At 44.9% G+C, this 12,442-nt stretch overlaps 1 protein-coding gene across 4 annotated transcripts in view; it reads left to right on the top strand.

Annotated features, from left to right (window-relative positions):
* Positions 1-12,442, top strand: part of EFCAB2 (EF-hand calcium binding domain 2) — a 120,158-nt gene that overhangs the window by 35,976 nt on the left and 71,740 nt on the right. For all 4 annotated transcript variants that reach the window (XR_011381545.1, XM_008268165.4, XM_008268166.4 and 1 more), the window contains exon 2: positions 5,523-5,598. Coding sequence is in view for 3 of the 4 variants with exons in the window: in XM_008268165.4 (XP_008266387.1) it covers positions 5,523-5,598 (76 nt within the window). In the remaining variant the exon portion in view is untranslated. The remainder of the gene's footprint in view (positions 1-5,522; positions 5,599-12,442) is intronic.

A 12,442-nucleotide genomic window follows, 5' to 3' on the forward strand; every position in this document is an offset into this window, starting at 1 on the left:
CATTCCTGTAACTCTACCTTGCAAATAAATACATAAAATCTTTTTTAAAAAAAAGATTTATTTATTTATTTGAAAGGCAGAGTTTCAGAAAGAGAAAGAGACAGAGAGAGAAAGAGAGAGGTCTTCCATCTGCTGATTCACTTCTCAGTGGCCGCAACAGCTGGATCTGGGCCAGTCCAAAGCCAGGAACTTGGAACTTCTTCGGGGTCTTTCACGTAGGAGCAGGGGGCAAGCACTTGGGCCATCTTCTGTTGCTTTCCCAGGCCATAGCAGAGAGCTGGATCAGAAATGGAGCAGCCAGGACTTGAACTGGTGCCCACATGGGATGCCAGCACTGCAGGCAATGGTTTTACCCACTATGCCACAGCGCTGGCACCCCTGCTTTCAGTTTTTTAGGTGTATACCCAGAAGTGGAATTGCTGGATCCATGATAAACTGGTGTTAAATTTTTTTACGGCATGACATCCTGTGTTCCATGGCATCTGTGCTATTGTGCATTATTCACAGCAATTCACAAAGGTTCTAATTTCTTCACATGCGCAGACACTTGTCTCTTTAACTGTCTGTGCTGCCAAAGAAAATACCTGAGACTGGATAATTTATGAAGAACAGAAACACATTCCGAGGCTGGTGGTGTGATGTGGCTGGTTAAACCACCGCCAGCAGTGCTGGCATCCCATATGGGTGCCGGTTCAAGACCTGGCTGTTTCACTTCCAGTCCAGCTCTCTGCCATGGCCCTGGGAAAGCAGAGAAGATGGCCCAAGTGCTTGGGCCCCTGCATCAGCATGGGAGACTGGGAGGAGGCTCCTGGCTCCTGGCTTCGGATCGGCCCACCTCCAGGCATTGTGGCCATTTGGGGAGTGAACCATCGGATGGAAGACCTCTCTCCCTCTCTATCTGATGCCTCTCCTCTCTCTGTAACTCTGACTTTCAAGTAAATAAATAAATCTTTAAAAAAAAGAAGGGAGGAAGGGATGGAGGGAGGAAGGAAGGGAAGAAGGAAGGAAAGAAGGAAGATAGATAGATAGATAGATAGATAGATGGATAGATAGATGTTCCTTCTAGTTTTAGATGCCGGGCAGTCTGAGGTCAGTGCAGCGGGTCTTCTTGCTGTCATCCCGTGGTGGGAGGAAAAAGGGTGAGCGGGGAGAGAGGCCAAACTCATCCTCGCCTAATGAAACCACTGCTGTAATAAAGCAGCAGTCCGTTTCTGAGGGCTGGGACCTCATGGCATAATGTGGTCCCACAGCTCTACACTGTTTTGGAAGGGATAAATATCCAAATCATAGCAACTTGTCATTTTCCATTTTTATGATAATTATCCAAATGTGTGTGAAGTATTATCTCATTGTTATTTTGATTTGTGATTTGCTTTGTGGCAGTGGAAATAGAAAGGAAGGGACAAATTTTTGAGAAATGTTTAATAAAAGGTGCTGATGATCAAATAGAAACATTTAAATGCATTGTTGGAAATTGAGTTGATATGTATGGTACATTTGGAAGATAGTGATCAGGAAATCAGTGGGATACAGCAAGGAGGAGTACTGGAGAGGTGACTCTAATGGAGTAGTAGTTTTCAGTGCCAGGTTGAAATAAGGAAGGGGGGCTAGCATTGTGGTGCAGTGGGTCAACAACTGCTTGTGATACTGGCATCCCAACTGGGCGCCGGTTCAAGTCCCAGCTGTTCCACTTCCCATCCAGCTTCATGCTAATGTGCCTGGGAAGACAGCAGATGATGGCCCAAGTCCCTGGGCCCCTGCAGCCGTATAGGAGACCTGGAAGAAGCTCCTGGATCTTGGCTTTGGCCTAGCCCAGCCTCAGGCAAATGTGGTCATTTGGGGAGTGAACCGGGGTTGGAAGATTCATTTCTCTCTCTCCCTTTTTCTGTAATTGTGCCTTTCAAATAAATAAATCTTAAAAAAAAGAAACAAGGAAGGTTATCAGATAAGTCTAGAATGTAAGATATTCTGTAAGCTTATATGTAGTAGGTTGCTTCAGTAGGCTAATTTCCTAGAAGTGGGAGGTGGGAAGGATAGAGGATGGTTTTCATTTAAGAGGAATAAAGAATACATATATAACCAGCAAATGCAGTACATAAACTTTGATTGGATTTTAGGTTGAAAAAATTAGCTATGAGACATTTGGGGGCAGGTGGACTGGATATTAGATGATCTTTACTGCAGGTTATGTAGAGAATGTCCTTATTTTTATGAGGTGCATAAGTCTGCAATTACAGAGATGAAGGGAAGAATAAAAATGGCAGAATAATTAGTAATGCTTCAATCTAGGTAATGGTTATAGAATTGTTTACAATACAAAGCTTTTGACTTTTCTGTGTGCTTGAAACTTTTTGTAATTGTGGCTGGTAGAAAAAATAGGACAGGCTAGGAGCATAAAGGGGTTATGAGCAGCAACGGGGAGTAGAATATTGCCCACATTCCCTTAAATCCGAGAGAGTTGAGCCATAGGAGAAGGAGCAGCCAGGTTTCCAAAGGACTTACAGAGAGGTTATGAACTCAGTACATTTCTTTCGTTTTTCAAAGATTTATTTATTTATTTGAAAGGCATGGGGGGGAGGGGGAATGAATCTGCTGGTTCACTCTCCATATGGCATATGGCTGTAACAGTCTGGGCTAGACGAGGCCAAAGCCAGGGGCCAGGAGCTTTATCTAGGTTTCTCACATGGTTGGCAGGGACTCAAATACTTGGGCCATTTGTGCTGCTTTCCCAGGTGCATTAGCAGGGAGCTGGATCAGAAGTGGAGCAGCCAGGTGTTGAAGTAGTTGGTCATATGGATGCTGGTGCCGAAGGAGGTTGCTTAACCCACTGTACTACAGCGATGGCCCCGACCTCATTAAGCTTCAGGGAGATAAGACAGATGCACAGAAGTGAATTGAGCAAGATTGTATTTGATAAAAAAAATTGGCTATAATGAAAATTTGGAAACAATCCAAACATCCCTAATTAAGAGATTGGTTACATAAATTTCAACAAAACTCTAGAATACTAAACAGTCAGTAAAGATAATAACATAACAGATCATTTTTGAGAATGAAGGATGTTCAGAATTTATTAAGAGAAAAATCAGAGAACAACATTAAAAGTAATTAAGTCTGTGTAGTAGGATTTGAAGTGCTTTTTACTTGAAATTCTTTTTTCATATTCTTTTCTCCCCTTCCAGTTATGTGTGAAGTTGATGATCAGAAAGGAAATGGAACTGTTTTCATTTTAGAAAATCAAATGTAAACAGCTGACCTGGAAAATTGTTTCTAGTAATTTTGATGTAGAATTAATTGTTTATTATTCAAAGAGCTGATACAAATTAAGGAGTAATTGAAGATCGCAGTAGGGAGGCACGGGGCACATGAACAGACAGTTCATAACAGAAAACAGAGGTGGTAAGCAGACATACGGATCCTTACTCCGACTGTCTTGTAGTCGAAGTGTAAATTTAAGTAATGAGGTAGCATCCATTTTTGTTTACTAGATTAGCAAAAGTTGTATACTATCATGTTATTGATGATAAAAATGAATTGTATCAATAAGTTGTGGCACCTTCTGGTGGTACTATTCAGAGTGGAAGATTATTCATTATTCAAAATTGTGGGCTGGGTTGCAGCTTTGAAGCATTGTAACATTGGGGTGAGCTGGGGGCTCTAGTTTTCCCACAGGGTACTAGCAGTCAGGTTGGGTGTGGTCAGAGGAACAGCAGCATTGTTCAAGTGTGAAAGATTGGGGTTCAGCTTAGTTCCGCCTCATAACCTGGGATTTGGGTCAGATTGTTTCCATTCGCTGAGCTTTGGTTTCTTTTTTTCCAGGGAGTCACCTCTCTGGTTGTAAATGTACATTAAGCACCTAACAGAACCTGGTGCATAGGCAGTGCTTATTATTCCATAAGTGCCGAATGAATGGATGATAGTAATTAAATGCTCTCTGTAAAAGGATGTCTATGAGGGGCCGGCGCCGCGGCTCACTGGGCTAATCCTCCACCTGCAGCGCCGGCACCCCAGGGTCTAGTCCCGGTTGGGGCGCCGGATTCTGTCCCAGTTGCTCCTCTTCCAGTCCAGCTCTCTGCTGTGGCCCGAGAAGGCAGTGGAGGATGGCCCAAGTGCTTGGGCCCTACACCCGCATGGGAGACCAGGAGGAAGCACCTGGTTCCTGGCTTCGGATGAGTGCAGTGTGCCAGCCATAGCAACGACTTGGGGGGTGAACCAACAGAAAAGGAAGACCTTTCTCTCTGTCTCTTTCTCTCTCACTGTCAAACTCTGCCTGTAAAAAAAAAAAAAAAAAAAAAAGGATGTGTATGAGGAAAGTTTGGAGGGGAAAACAGAAAAATGATTAGTGATTATATTAGTCTAAAGAGATGTGAATATAGGCCAGCACTGTGGCTTCGTAGGTAAAGCCGCCACCCGCAGTGGTGACATGCCATTTGGGTGCTGATTCAAGTCCTGGCTGCTCCACTTCCCATCCAGCTCTCTGCTATGGCCTGGGAAAGCAGTAGAAGATGGCCCAAGTCCTTGGGCCCCTGTACCTGCATGGCAGATCCAGAAGAAGCTCCTGGCTTCGGATTGGCCCAGCTTCAGCTGTTGTGACCATTTAGGGAATGAACCAGCAGATGAAAGACTTTTGTTTCTCTGCCTCTGCCTCCCTGTAACTCTGTCTTTCGAATAAATAAATAAATTTTTTTTTTTTTTTTGACAGGCAGAGTGGACAGAGAGAGAGAGACAGAGAGAAAGGTCTTCCTTTTCCGTTGGTTCACCCTTGCAGTGGTTGCTGCGGCCGGCGCACCGCGCCGATCCGAAGCCAGGAGCCAGGCGCCCCCCCACCCCTGGCCCCCAACGTGGGCGCAGGGCCCAAGGACCCGGGCCACCCTCCACTGCACCCCTGGACCACAGCAGAGAGCCGGACAGGAAGAGGAGCGACCAGGATAGAATGCGGTGCCCTGACTGGGACCAGAACCCGGTGTGCCGGCGCTGCAGCAGAGGACCAGCCCAGCGAGCTGTGGCACTGGCCTAGTTTGTTCTTTTATTTGACAGCTCCAGAGGAATTAGACTGCCTAATACCTAAGACCAGGAAGGGGTTCCTCATTTTTCCTTATTCAGATTTTTAAAAAAGATTTATTTTATTTATTTGAAAGACAGAGTTACAAAGAGACAGAGGGAGAGAGAGAGAGAGAATCTTTCATCAGCTGGTTCATGCCCTGAATGGCTCTAATGGCCAGGGCTGGGCCAGGCTGAAACCAGGAGCTAGGGGCTTCTTCTGGGTCTCCCACATGGGTGGCAGAAGCACAAGTACTTGGGCCATCCTCAGCTGCTTTTGCCAGGCCATTAGCAGGGAGCTGGATCAAAAGTGGACCAGCCAGGACATGAATTGGTACCCCTATGGGATGCCAGCATTGTTAGGCAGTGGCTTTACCCACTATACTGTAATACTGGCCCCAAATTGTTGTTTAGTTACTGAGATTTTTGTTGTGAATTTAAAATTAAAGTGAAATAATTTTTATTTACTTTGTCTTTTGCAGTAGCAGAATTACAGAAAAAAATCAAAGAGGCATTTGAAGTATTTGACCGTGAGTCGAATAATACAGTGGATGTGAGGTTTGGAAACTTTTGTCTTATTACGATTCAAAATTACTGCTTCAACTCATAAAGTAGAAGAGAACTCTTTTCATATTGTACCTTGCATTTCTTACGCTATTTTGAATATTTATTTTCTTGTTCCTGTGAAAGGTATTTGCTAACTATTGCTTCAGATAAATATTCTTATTCTTCATAGTCTGGTAGAAAGGATATATCCTGATTTCTCACTCTAACCTATAGATTGTAAACTCTGTAAGATGACTTCTGTAATAGTTTTAGTGTTTGGCACATAGTTGGTACTTAGTAAATGTTTGTTGAATGAATGAATAAAATTTACTTTAAATATATATAGGTAAATGTTGTGGTACAGCAGGTTAAGCAGCAACTTGGAATGCCCTCATCCCATATTGGAGTTCTGGTTTGAGTCCTGGCTACTCTGCTTCTGAGCCAGCTCCCTACTTATGCACCTGGAAAGCAGTGGATGATGGCCCAAGTGCTTGAGTTCTTGCCACCCATGTGGTAGGTCCAGTTAGAGTTCCTGGTTCCTGGCTTCAGTTTGGTTCAGTCCCAGCTGTTGTGGCCATTTGGGAAGTATATCAGTGGATGGAAAATCTCTGTCTTTTCCTTTTTCTCTCTTTCACTTTGTCTGTCATTATGCCTTTCAAATAAATTAAGAGTATGTAGATATATTATCAAGATATGAATGGGCCATTAAAAAGAATGATTAATAATGCTTAAGCCGAGGTACATTCTCCAGTAAAATAGTAGAAAAACCAAACCAAAACAGAATACAGCAGAAACATGCAAAGATGAAATATGTGAAAACTGTCTGATCTGGAATGAAGGACAGGAGATAAAGAATAATGTAACCATGGGGTGGGTGTTGTGGCCCAGTGGGTTAAACCACCACTTAACGATGCCCTCGTTGCATATCTGGGTACCCGCTTGAGCCCTGGCTCTTCCATTTCTGACCCAGCTTCCTGCAAACACAAACTGAGCCAGCCCAGTGAGCACGTGAGACGTTTTTGATCACATTGTAATAGTATGTATTCTTTCGTTTTTTACAGGAAAGGTTCAGGGCTGATATATGGGATCAGTTTCATTTCTTTATAGTAATACCTTGGAAGGTTTTGTTTATGCCTCAGCTGTGTGTACGGGGCTAATCCCGTGGGTGAGGTGGAGAACAGTTAGGTTTAGCTCTGTGGAAGGCCCCTAGTGAAGCTTGGCTCAGCCATTGCCAAGTGGGTGTGAGAGGAGCATGCAGGGTTGCAGCACTGCTGCACAGTTCCAGTGGCTCTTGTCACACCGCACTCTGTAGGAACGACACTCCAGGGAGCCCCTGACCCTTCCAGCAAGGATACCAGCACAAAATGAGTGATGGATGGTGGTGCTGGTGAGAGTTTGGAGGGGGTGTGGGGCTTGCAGCTCTGGTTGTTTGAATGACTAAATACGTAGGTCCTTCGGAGAGTTCCTAGGAAAATGGAATTAAAAGATCAGTTTATTTGGGCACAAAATTATTTGAGATCCATGCACAGTGATTTATAATAGGCATTTTCTGTGAACTTTTTTTTTTTTAAGACTTATTTTATTGGAAAGAGAGTTACAGAGAAAGAGAGAGGGAAAAATATCTTTCTTCTGCTGGTTCACTCCCCAAATGGCTGCAACAGCCAAAGCTGAGCTAATCTGTAGCCAGGAGCCAGGAGCTTCTTCCGAATCTCCTATGTGAGTGGCAGGGGTCTGAGCATTCCAGCTATTTTCTGCTGCTTTCCCACGGGCATTAGCAGGGAACTGCTTCGTAAGTGGAGCAGCCGCGGATAGAACCAGCATCAGTATGGGATGCTGGCATTGCAGGTGGTGGCTTGACCCAGTGTGCCACAAATGCCAGCCCCTTCTTTGAACTTTAGAAGACCCCTTGTGTATGAATGGCAAGTGCCTTGACCTCAGATCTTTTATTGTAGCTGCAGGCTTCTGCTGGGGACAAAATAGAGAGGTATTGCTAGAGGAGTCAGTGAAAGTATAGCTTTAAGAGAGGGCAGAGAAGGGAGAGAAGAGAAATCAGCATTGTGTGACGGCTGACTAGCTGGTTGGGCTCTTGGAGCTTTGTGCATACTACCACATTTTAGTCTTGTTATTTGTGTGATAAGCGTTGCCATCTTTAATCTCTGCAGACAAAGAGGATGCCGATCGCTTGGTGAATGGCATGTTGGGGTTTCTCTGTTCCCAATCTTTACCGTGCTGCAGTGCCCACCTCCCCAGCCTGCCCTGTCGGGACTCCGGGAGCTCAGCTCCTGCCTTTACGCTTCCTCACAGCGGCAGGGAAATCTCTCGACTCCCTTAGAGCAGTGATGCCAGGCCTTTTTTGGTAAAAGGGCCAATTCAGGAAAAATAAACATGTTTATGGGCTACATCTTTTTCCCATTCCAAATTAAAATTACTCAGGCCCTCAGGGAAAGTGTGTGTATGTCTTTACAACTGAAATAGTTTTACTTTATTAAGTAAAGATGTTTACTGTGAAAATTGGCATTGTTTTTAGCATTAAAATATTAATGCTAAGCATATTTGAGGAGTAACAACATAGATGAATGCAGTGTTCTGATCATCATTCCTTATGTTAATTGGTAGAGGCTTTAAAGTGTATAATGCGGGGCAGGGCTGGTGCTGTGGCTCACTTGGTTAATCCTCCACTTGCGGCGCCGGCATCCCATATGGGCACTGGGTTCTAGTTCTGGTTGTTCCTCTTCCAGTCCAGCTCTCTGCTGTGGCCCGGGAAGACAGTGGAGGATGGCCCAAGTGCTTGGGCCCTGTACCCGCTTGGGAGACCAGGAGGAAGCACCTGGCTCCTGGCTTTGGATTGGTGTAGCTCCTGCCATAACGGCCATTTGGGGGCGTGAACCAGCAGAAGGAAGACCTTTCTCTCTGTCTCTGTCTCTCTTTCTTTCTTTCTTTCTTTTTTTTTTGACAGGCAGAGTGGACAGTGAGAGAGAGAGACAGAGAGAAAGGTCTTCCTTTGCCGTTGGTTCACCCTCCAATGGCCGCCGCGGCCTGCGCACTGCGGCCAGCGCACTGCGCTGATCCGAAGGCAGGAGCCAGGAGCCAGGTGCTTTTCCTGGTCTCCCATGGGGTGCAGGGCCCAAGCACTTGGGCCATCCTCCACTGCACTCCCTGGCCACAGCAGGGAGCTGGCCTGGAAGAGGGGCAGCCGGGACAGAATCCGGTGCCCCAACCAGGACTAGAACCCGGTGTGCCAGCGCCACTAGGCGGAGGATTAGCCTAGTGAGCCGCGGTGCCGGCCTCTCTTTCTAACTCTATCTGTCAAATAAATAAAAAATTAAGTGTATAATGTGTGTTCTCATGCTGCTGATGGCATTATCATCCACTCTGTCGAAATTGGAAATTAAGGGCAGAGGAACAAAATGACCTGCTCAGAGTAGTGTCTTGTCTGGGGCAGCGTTCTCCTGGTTGTCTCTGCTCCGGTGGGGAGGGGCTCTGGCAAGGCGATGATGCCTGCACCTGTCTTTCCCGGCCTCGGCTCCTCCTGCGCCATTTGTAGAAGCACTGCATCTATCTGGACTTGGTTTTGGCATATGATTGTATGATTGAAAGGGAAGCCTCAATCGACTTTTATTTTCAGATTACTAAACAGCCTATTTACTTTCTAAATTGTTAGTTTCTTTTATAATTTGTGCATTTTATATAATTAGGCCTAATTTTTAGTTTTCTGATTTCTTGCTTTACTTTTCACTCTTGTGTTGGTTAAAGCTGTGTTAACTATAATCCACGTATAAAATGCTTTAATGTCTGGTAGAGCTAGTCTCCTTATCACTTTCAATGAAGGATTTAAGGCAGTATCTGGTGTGAAGGTTGAGCAGTGTGAAACAATGTCTCTGAACAGCATGAGGGTGCCAGAGAGACCTAAAGGCGCCAGCTGTGGGCGGGTAGAGCGCACTGTTGCCTGAGAGGCTGCCTGGGCACCGGAGTGTGCTGGCTCCCAGGTGACGGTGACAGGGCTGACCCAGGCCCCTTAGATGTGAGGTTTGTCCTGGCTACTCTCCCTTCCCCTTATCTCTGCTTGGCACATATTGAAGCAGTGGCTTTGAAAGTTTGTGTATGACTGCCAGGCGACCAGTGGGCTGCACACTGCTATCTAAGACCTTATGAAGTGGGCTCCCTGCTTCCCTCAGACCCCTGAGGGGCAGCCCCAGGGTCAGACTTCCTGGGTACCAGTCCCAGTGCTGGCACCAGGAATACACTTCAGATTCTCTTTGTCCCTCAGCTTTTACATTTGCCTCGTGGCATTGGTAGCACAAGTAAGTAGTTCTCATAGTGGGGTTTAGAGACCACTGTGTGTCCCCCAGAGCCTTTCAGGTGTCCTGCTTTCATCATAAAGTTGAGACAGCATTACTTATTTTCATTCTCATTTAAAAAATATTTATTTAAGAGGCAGAGAGACAGAGAAGAAAGAAGGTGAGGGAGAGGGAGCATGCTCTCATCTGCTCATTCACTCCCCCAATGCTGTCAGTGACCCAAGGAACAAGGGACGAAACTGGGAGCCAAGAACTCAATCCCTGTCTCCCATGTGAATGGCAGGAACCCAGCTACCTGAGCCATCACCCGCTTCATCTCAGGGTTTACATTAGTAGGAAGCTGGAATCAGGAACCAGAGCCGGGAATTGAACCCAGGTACTCTGATGTGGTGTGTGAGTGTCTTAACTAGTGCTTCAACCACTAGACCACATGCCTGCCTTGCATTCTCATTTGTTTTGCAAGTATGTATTGGAGGGCTTCAAAGGCTACATGATATGCAGTATTATAGGCTGCAAAACTAGATATGAGAATCTGGTATCTTAACCAGGCGTTAAAGAGATGTGCAAACATGTAAAACATACCATTCTTCAAATAAAATTAATTTTTGTTTTGGAAACTGGTAATATAAATTACCAGCTGGAATTTACCTGGGTGCTCAGTGTGGAACATGGCAGTGCTAACCAGCATGTTGAGCTCTAGGCCAGACTCTCACCCACAGTGGACATTTTTAAAACTCAGAATAATATTGGTTTGGAGCAGATTATTTTGAAATTTAAACTTAGAGTAATATTAACTATTGCTATTATTCTACCTTATATTCTTTTTAAAAAATATTTATTTATTTATTTGAGAGGTAGAGTTGCAGACAATGAGAGGGAGAGACAGAGAGAGAGATCTTCCATCCACTGGCTCATTCCCCAATTGGTCGAAACGGCCAGAACTAGGCCGATCGGAAGCCAGGAGCCAGGAGATTTTTCTGAGTCTTCCTCACGGGTGCAGGGCCCCAAGGAGTTGAGCCATTTTCTACTGCTTTCTGAGGCCGTATCAGAGAGCTGTTTTGGAAGTAGAGCAGCCAGGACTTGAACCAGGCGGTGGCTTTACCTACTATGCCATAGCGCTGGCACCTCTACCTTAATATTCTTGAAGTATGTAATTCAGACTTATGTTTCTCCTGTTCAGTCTCGATGAATAATGTTGCATTATTGTACGTAACAGAGCCCTTGTAAGAATTTTTACTTGGGGCTAGTGCTGTGGTGCAATAGGTTAAGCCATGGGCCTACAGTGCCACCTGGTTTGAACCGTGGCTGCTCCCCCCCCCCCCCATTTTTTTTTAAAGATTTATTTATTATTTATTTGAAAAGCAGAATTACAAAGAGAGAGAGGGAGAGACAGAAAAAAAGAGAGATTTTTCCATCTGCAGATTGACTCCCCAGATGACTACAATGACTGGAGCTGGGCTGATTTGAAGTCAGGAGCCAGGAACTTCTTCTTGTCTCCCACATGGGTGCAAGGGCCCAAGTACTTGGGTCATCTACTGCTGTTTCCCAGGCACATTAGCAGGGAGCTGGATTGGAAGTGGAGCAGCCAAAAAATAAAAAAAAAAAATAAAAAAAAAAGGAAGTGGAGCAGCCAAAACATGAACTGGCGCCTATATGGGATGCATGCACTGCAGGTGGTGGCTTTCCCCACTATGCCACAGCCACTTCTCTGTTGATCTTTCAAATCCTAAAGTACTTCACTTTTCCATTTTCCTTATATTAAAGGGCTCTTTAAGCTGGCTCCATGAAAAACACTAAAAATGGGTTTTTAGAAAAAAATTATATAATTGAGAGGGAGAGAGAAAGAGCTCTCATCCACTGGTTCACCACCTGCCATGGCCCTGGCTGGGGACCAAAGCTGGGAGCCAAGAATTCAATACAGGTTTCCCACATAGCCAGCAGGAACCTAATCATTCAAGCCACTGCGGCCTCCCAAGGTATGCATTAGCAGGAAGCTGGAATCAGGAGCTGGAGCCAGGTATCAAAGCAAGGCACTTAAATATGAGACCTGGGTGTGTTAGCTAGTGTATTAACTGCTAGGTCAGTCCCCCACCCATGGGAAAATTTTAATATTAGGGACATTTAAATTTTGCCTCATAGAAAACATGAATACATATTCCCATACTTCATTTAGAAATCAATAAAAATCATAATTTTGAATAGATGACATGCATATAGCAGAAAATTCTAAAGGCACAGAGAACATACAGTGATAAGTAAATCTCCTCCCCCCAAATCTTGGCCAAGCAAGATTTGTTGCAAGTCTCTCTACTCCTTTAGAGATAGTGCATGTGAATATATTTGTATTTATTGTGAAATAGACATGCACAAACCTTGCTTCTTGGTTGAAGTCTATAGTTCAGGGGCTTTGGCATTAATGTAATCACACAGCTGTCACTGCTACCATCTCCAGCACTTTTTCATTTTCCCTGTGGCCATTGAACGTTAAGTCCTGTCTCCCCATCCTCCAGCCACTGGCAACCACATTATGAGCTTATTTATTCTTGATACCTTTTGTA

The sequence above is a fragment of the Oryctolagus cuniculus genome, chromosome 13 (assembly GCF_964237555.1).
Source record: "Oryctolagus cuniculus chromosome 13, mOryCun1.1, whole genome shotgun sequence".
NCBI classification, from domain to species: Eukaryota; Metazoa; Chordata; class Mammalia; order Lagomorpha; family Leporidae; genus Oryctolagus; species Oryctolagus cuniculus.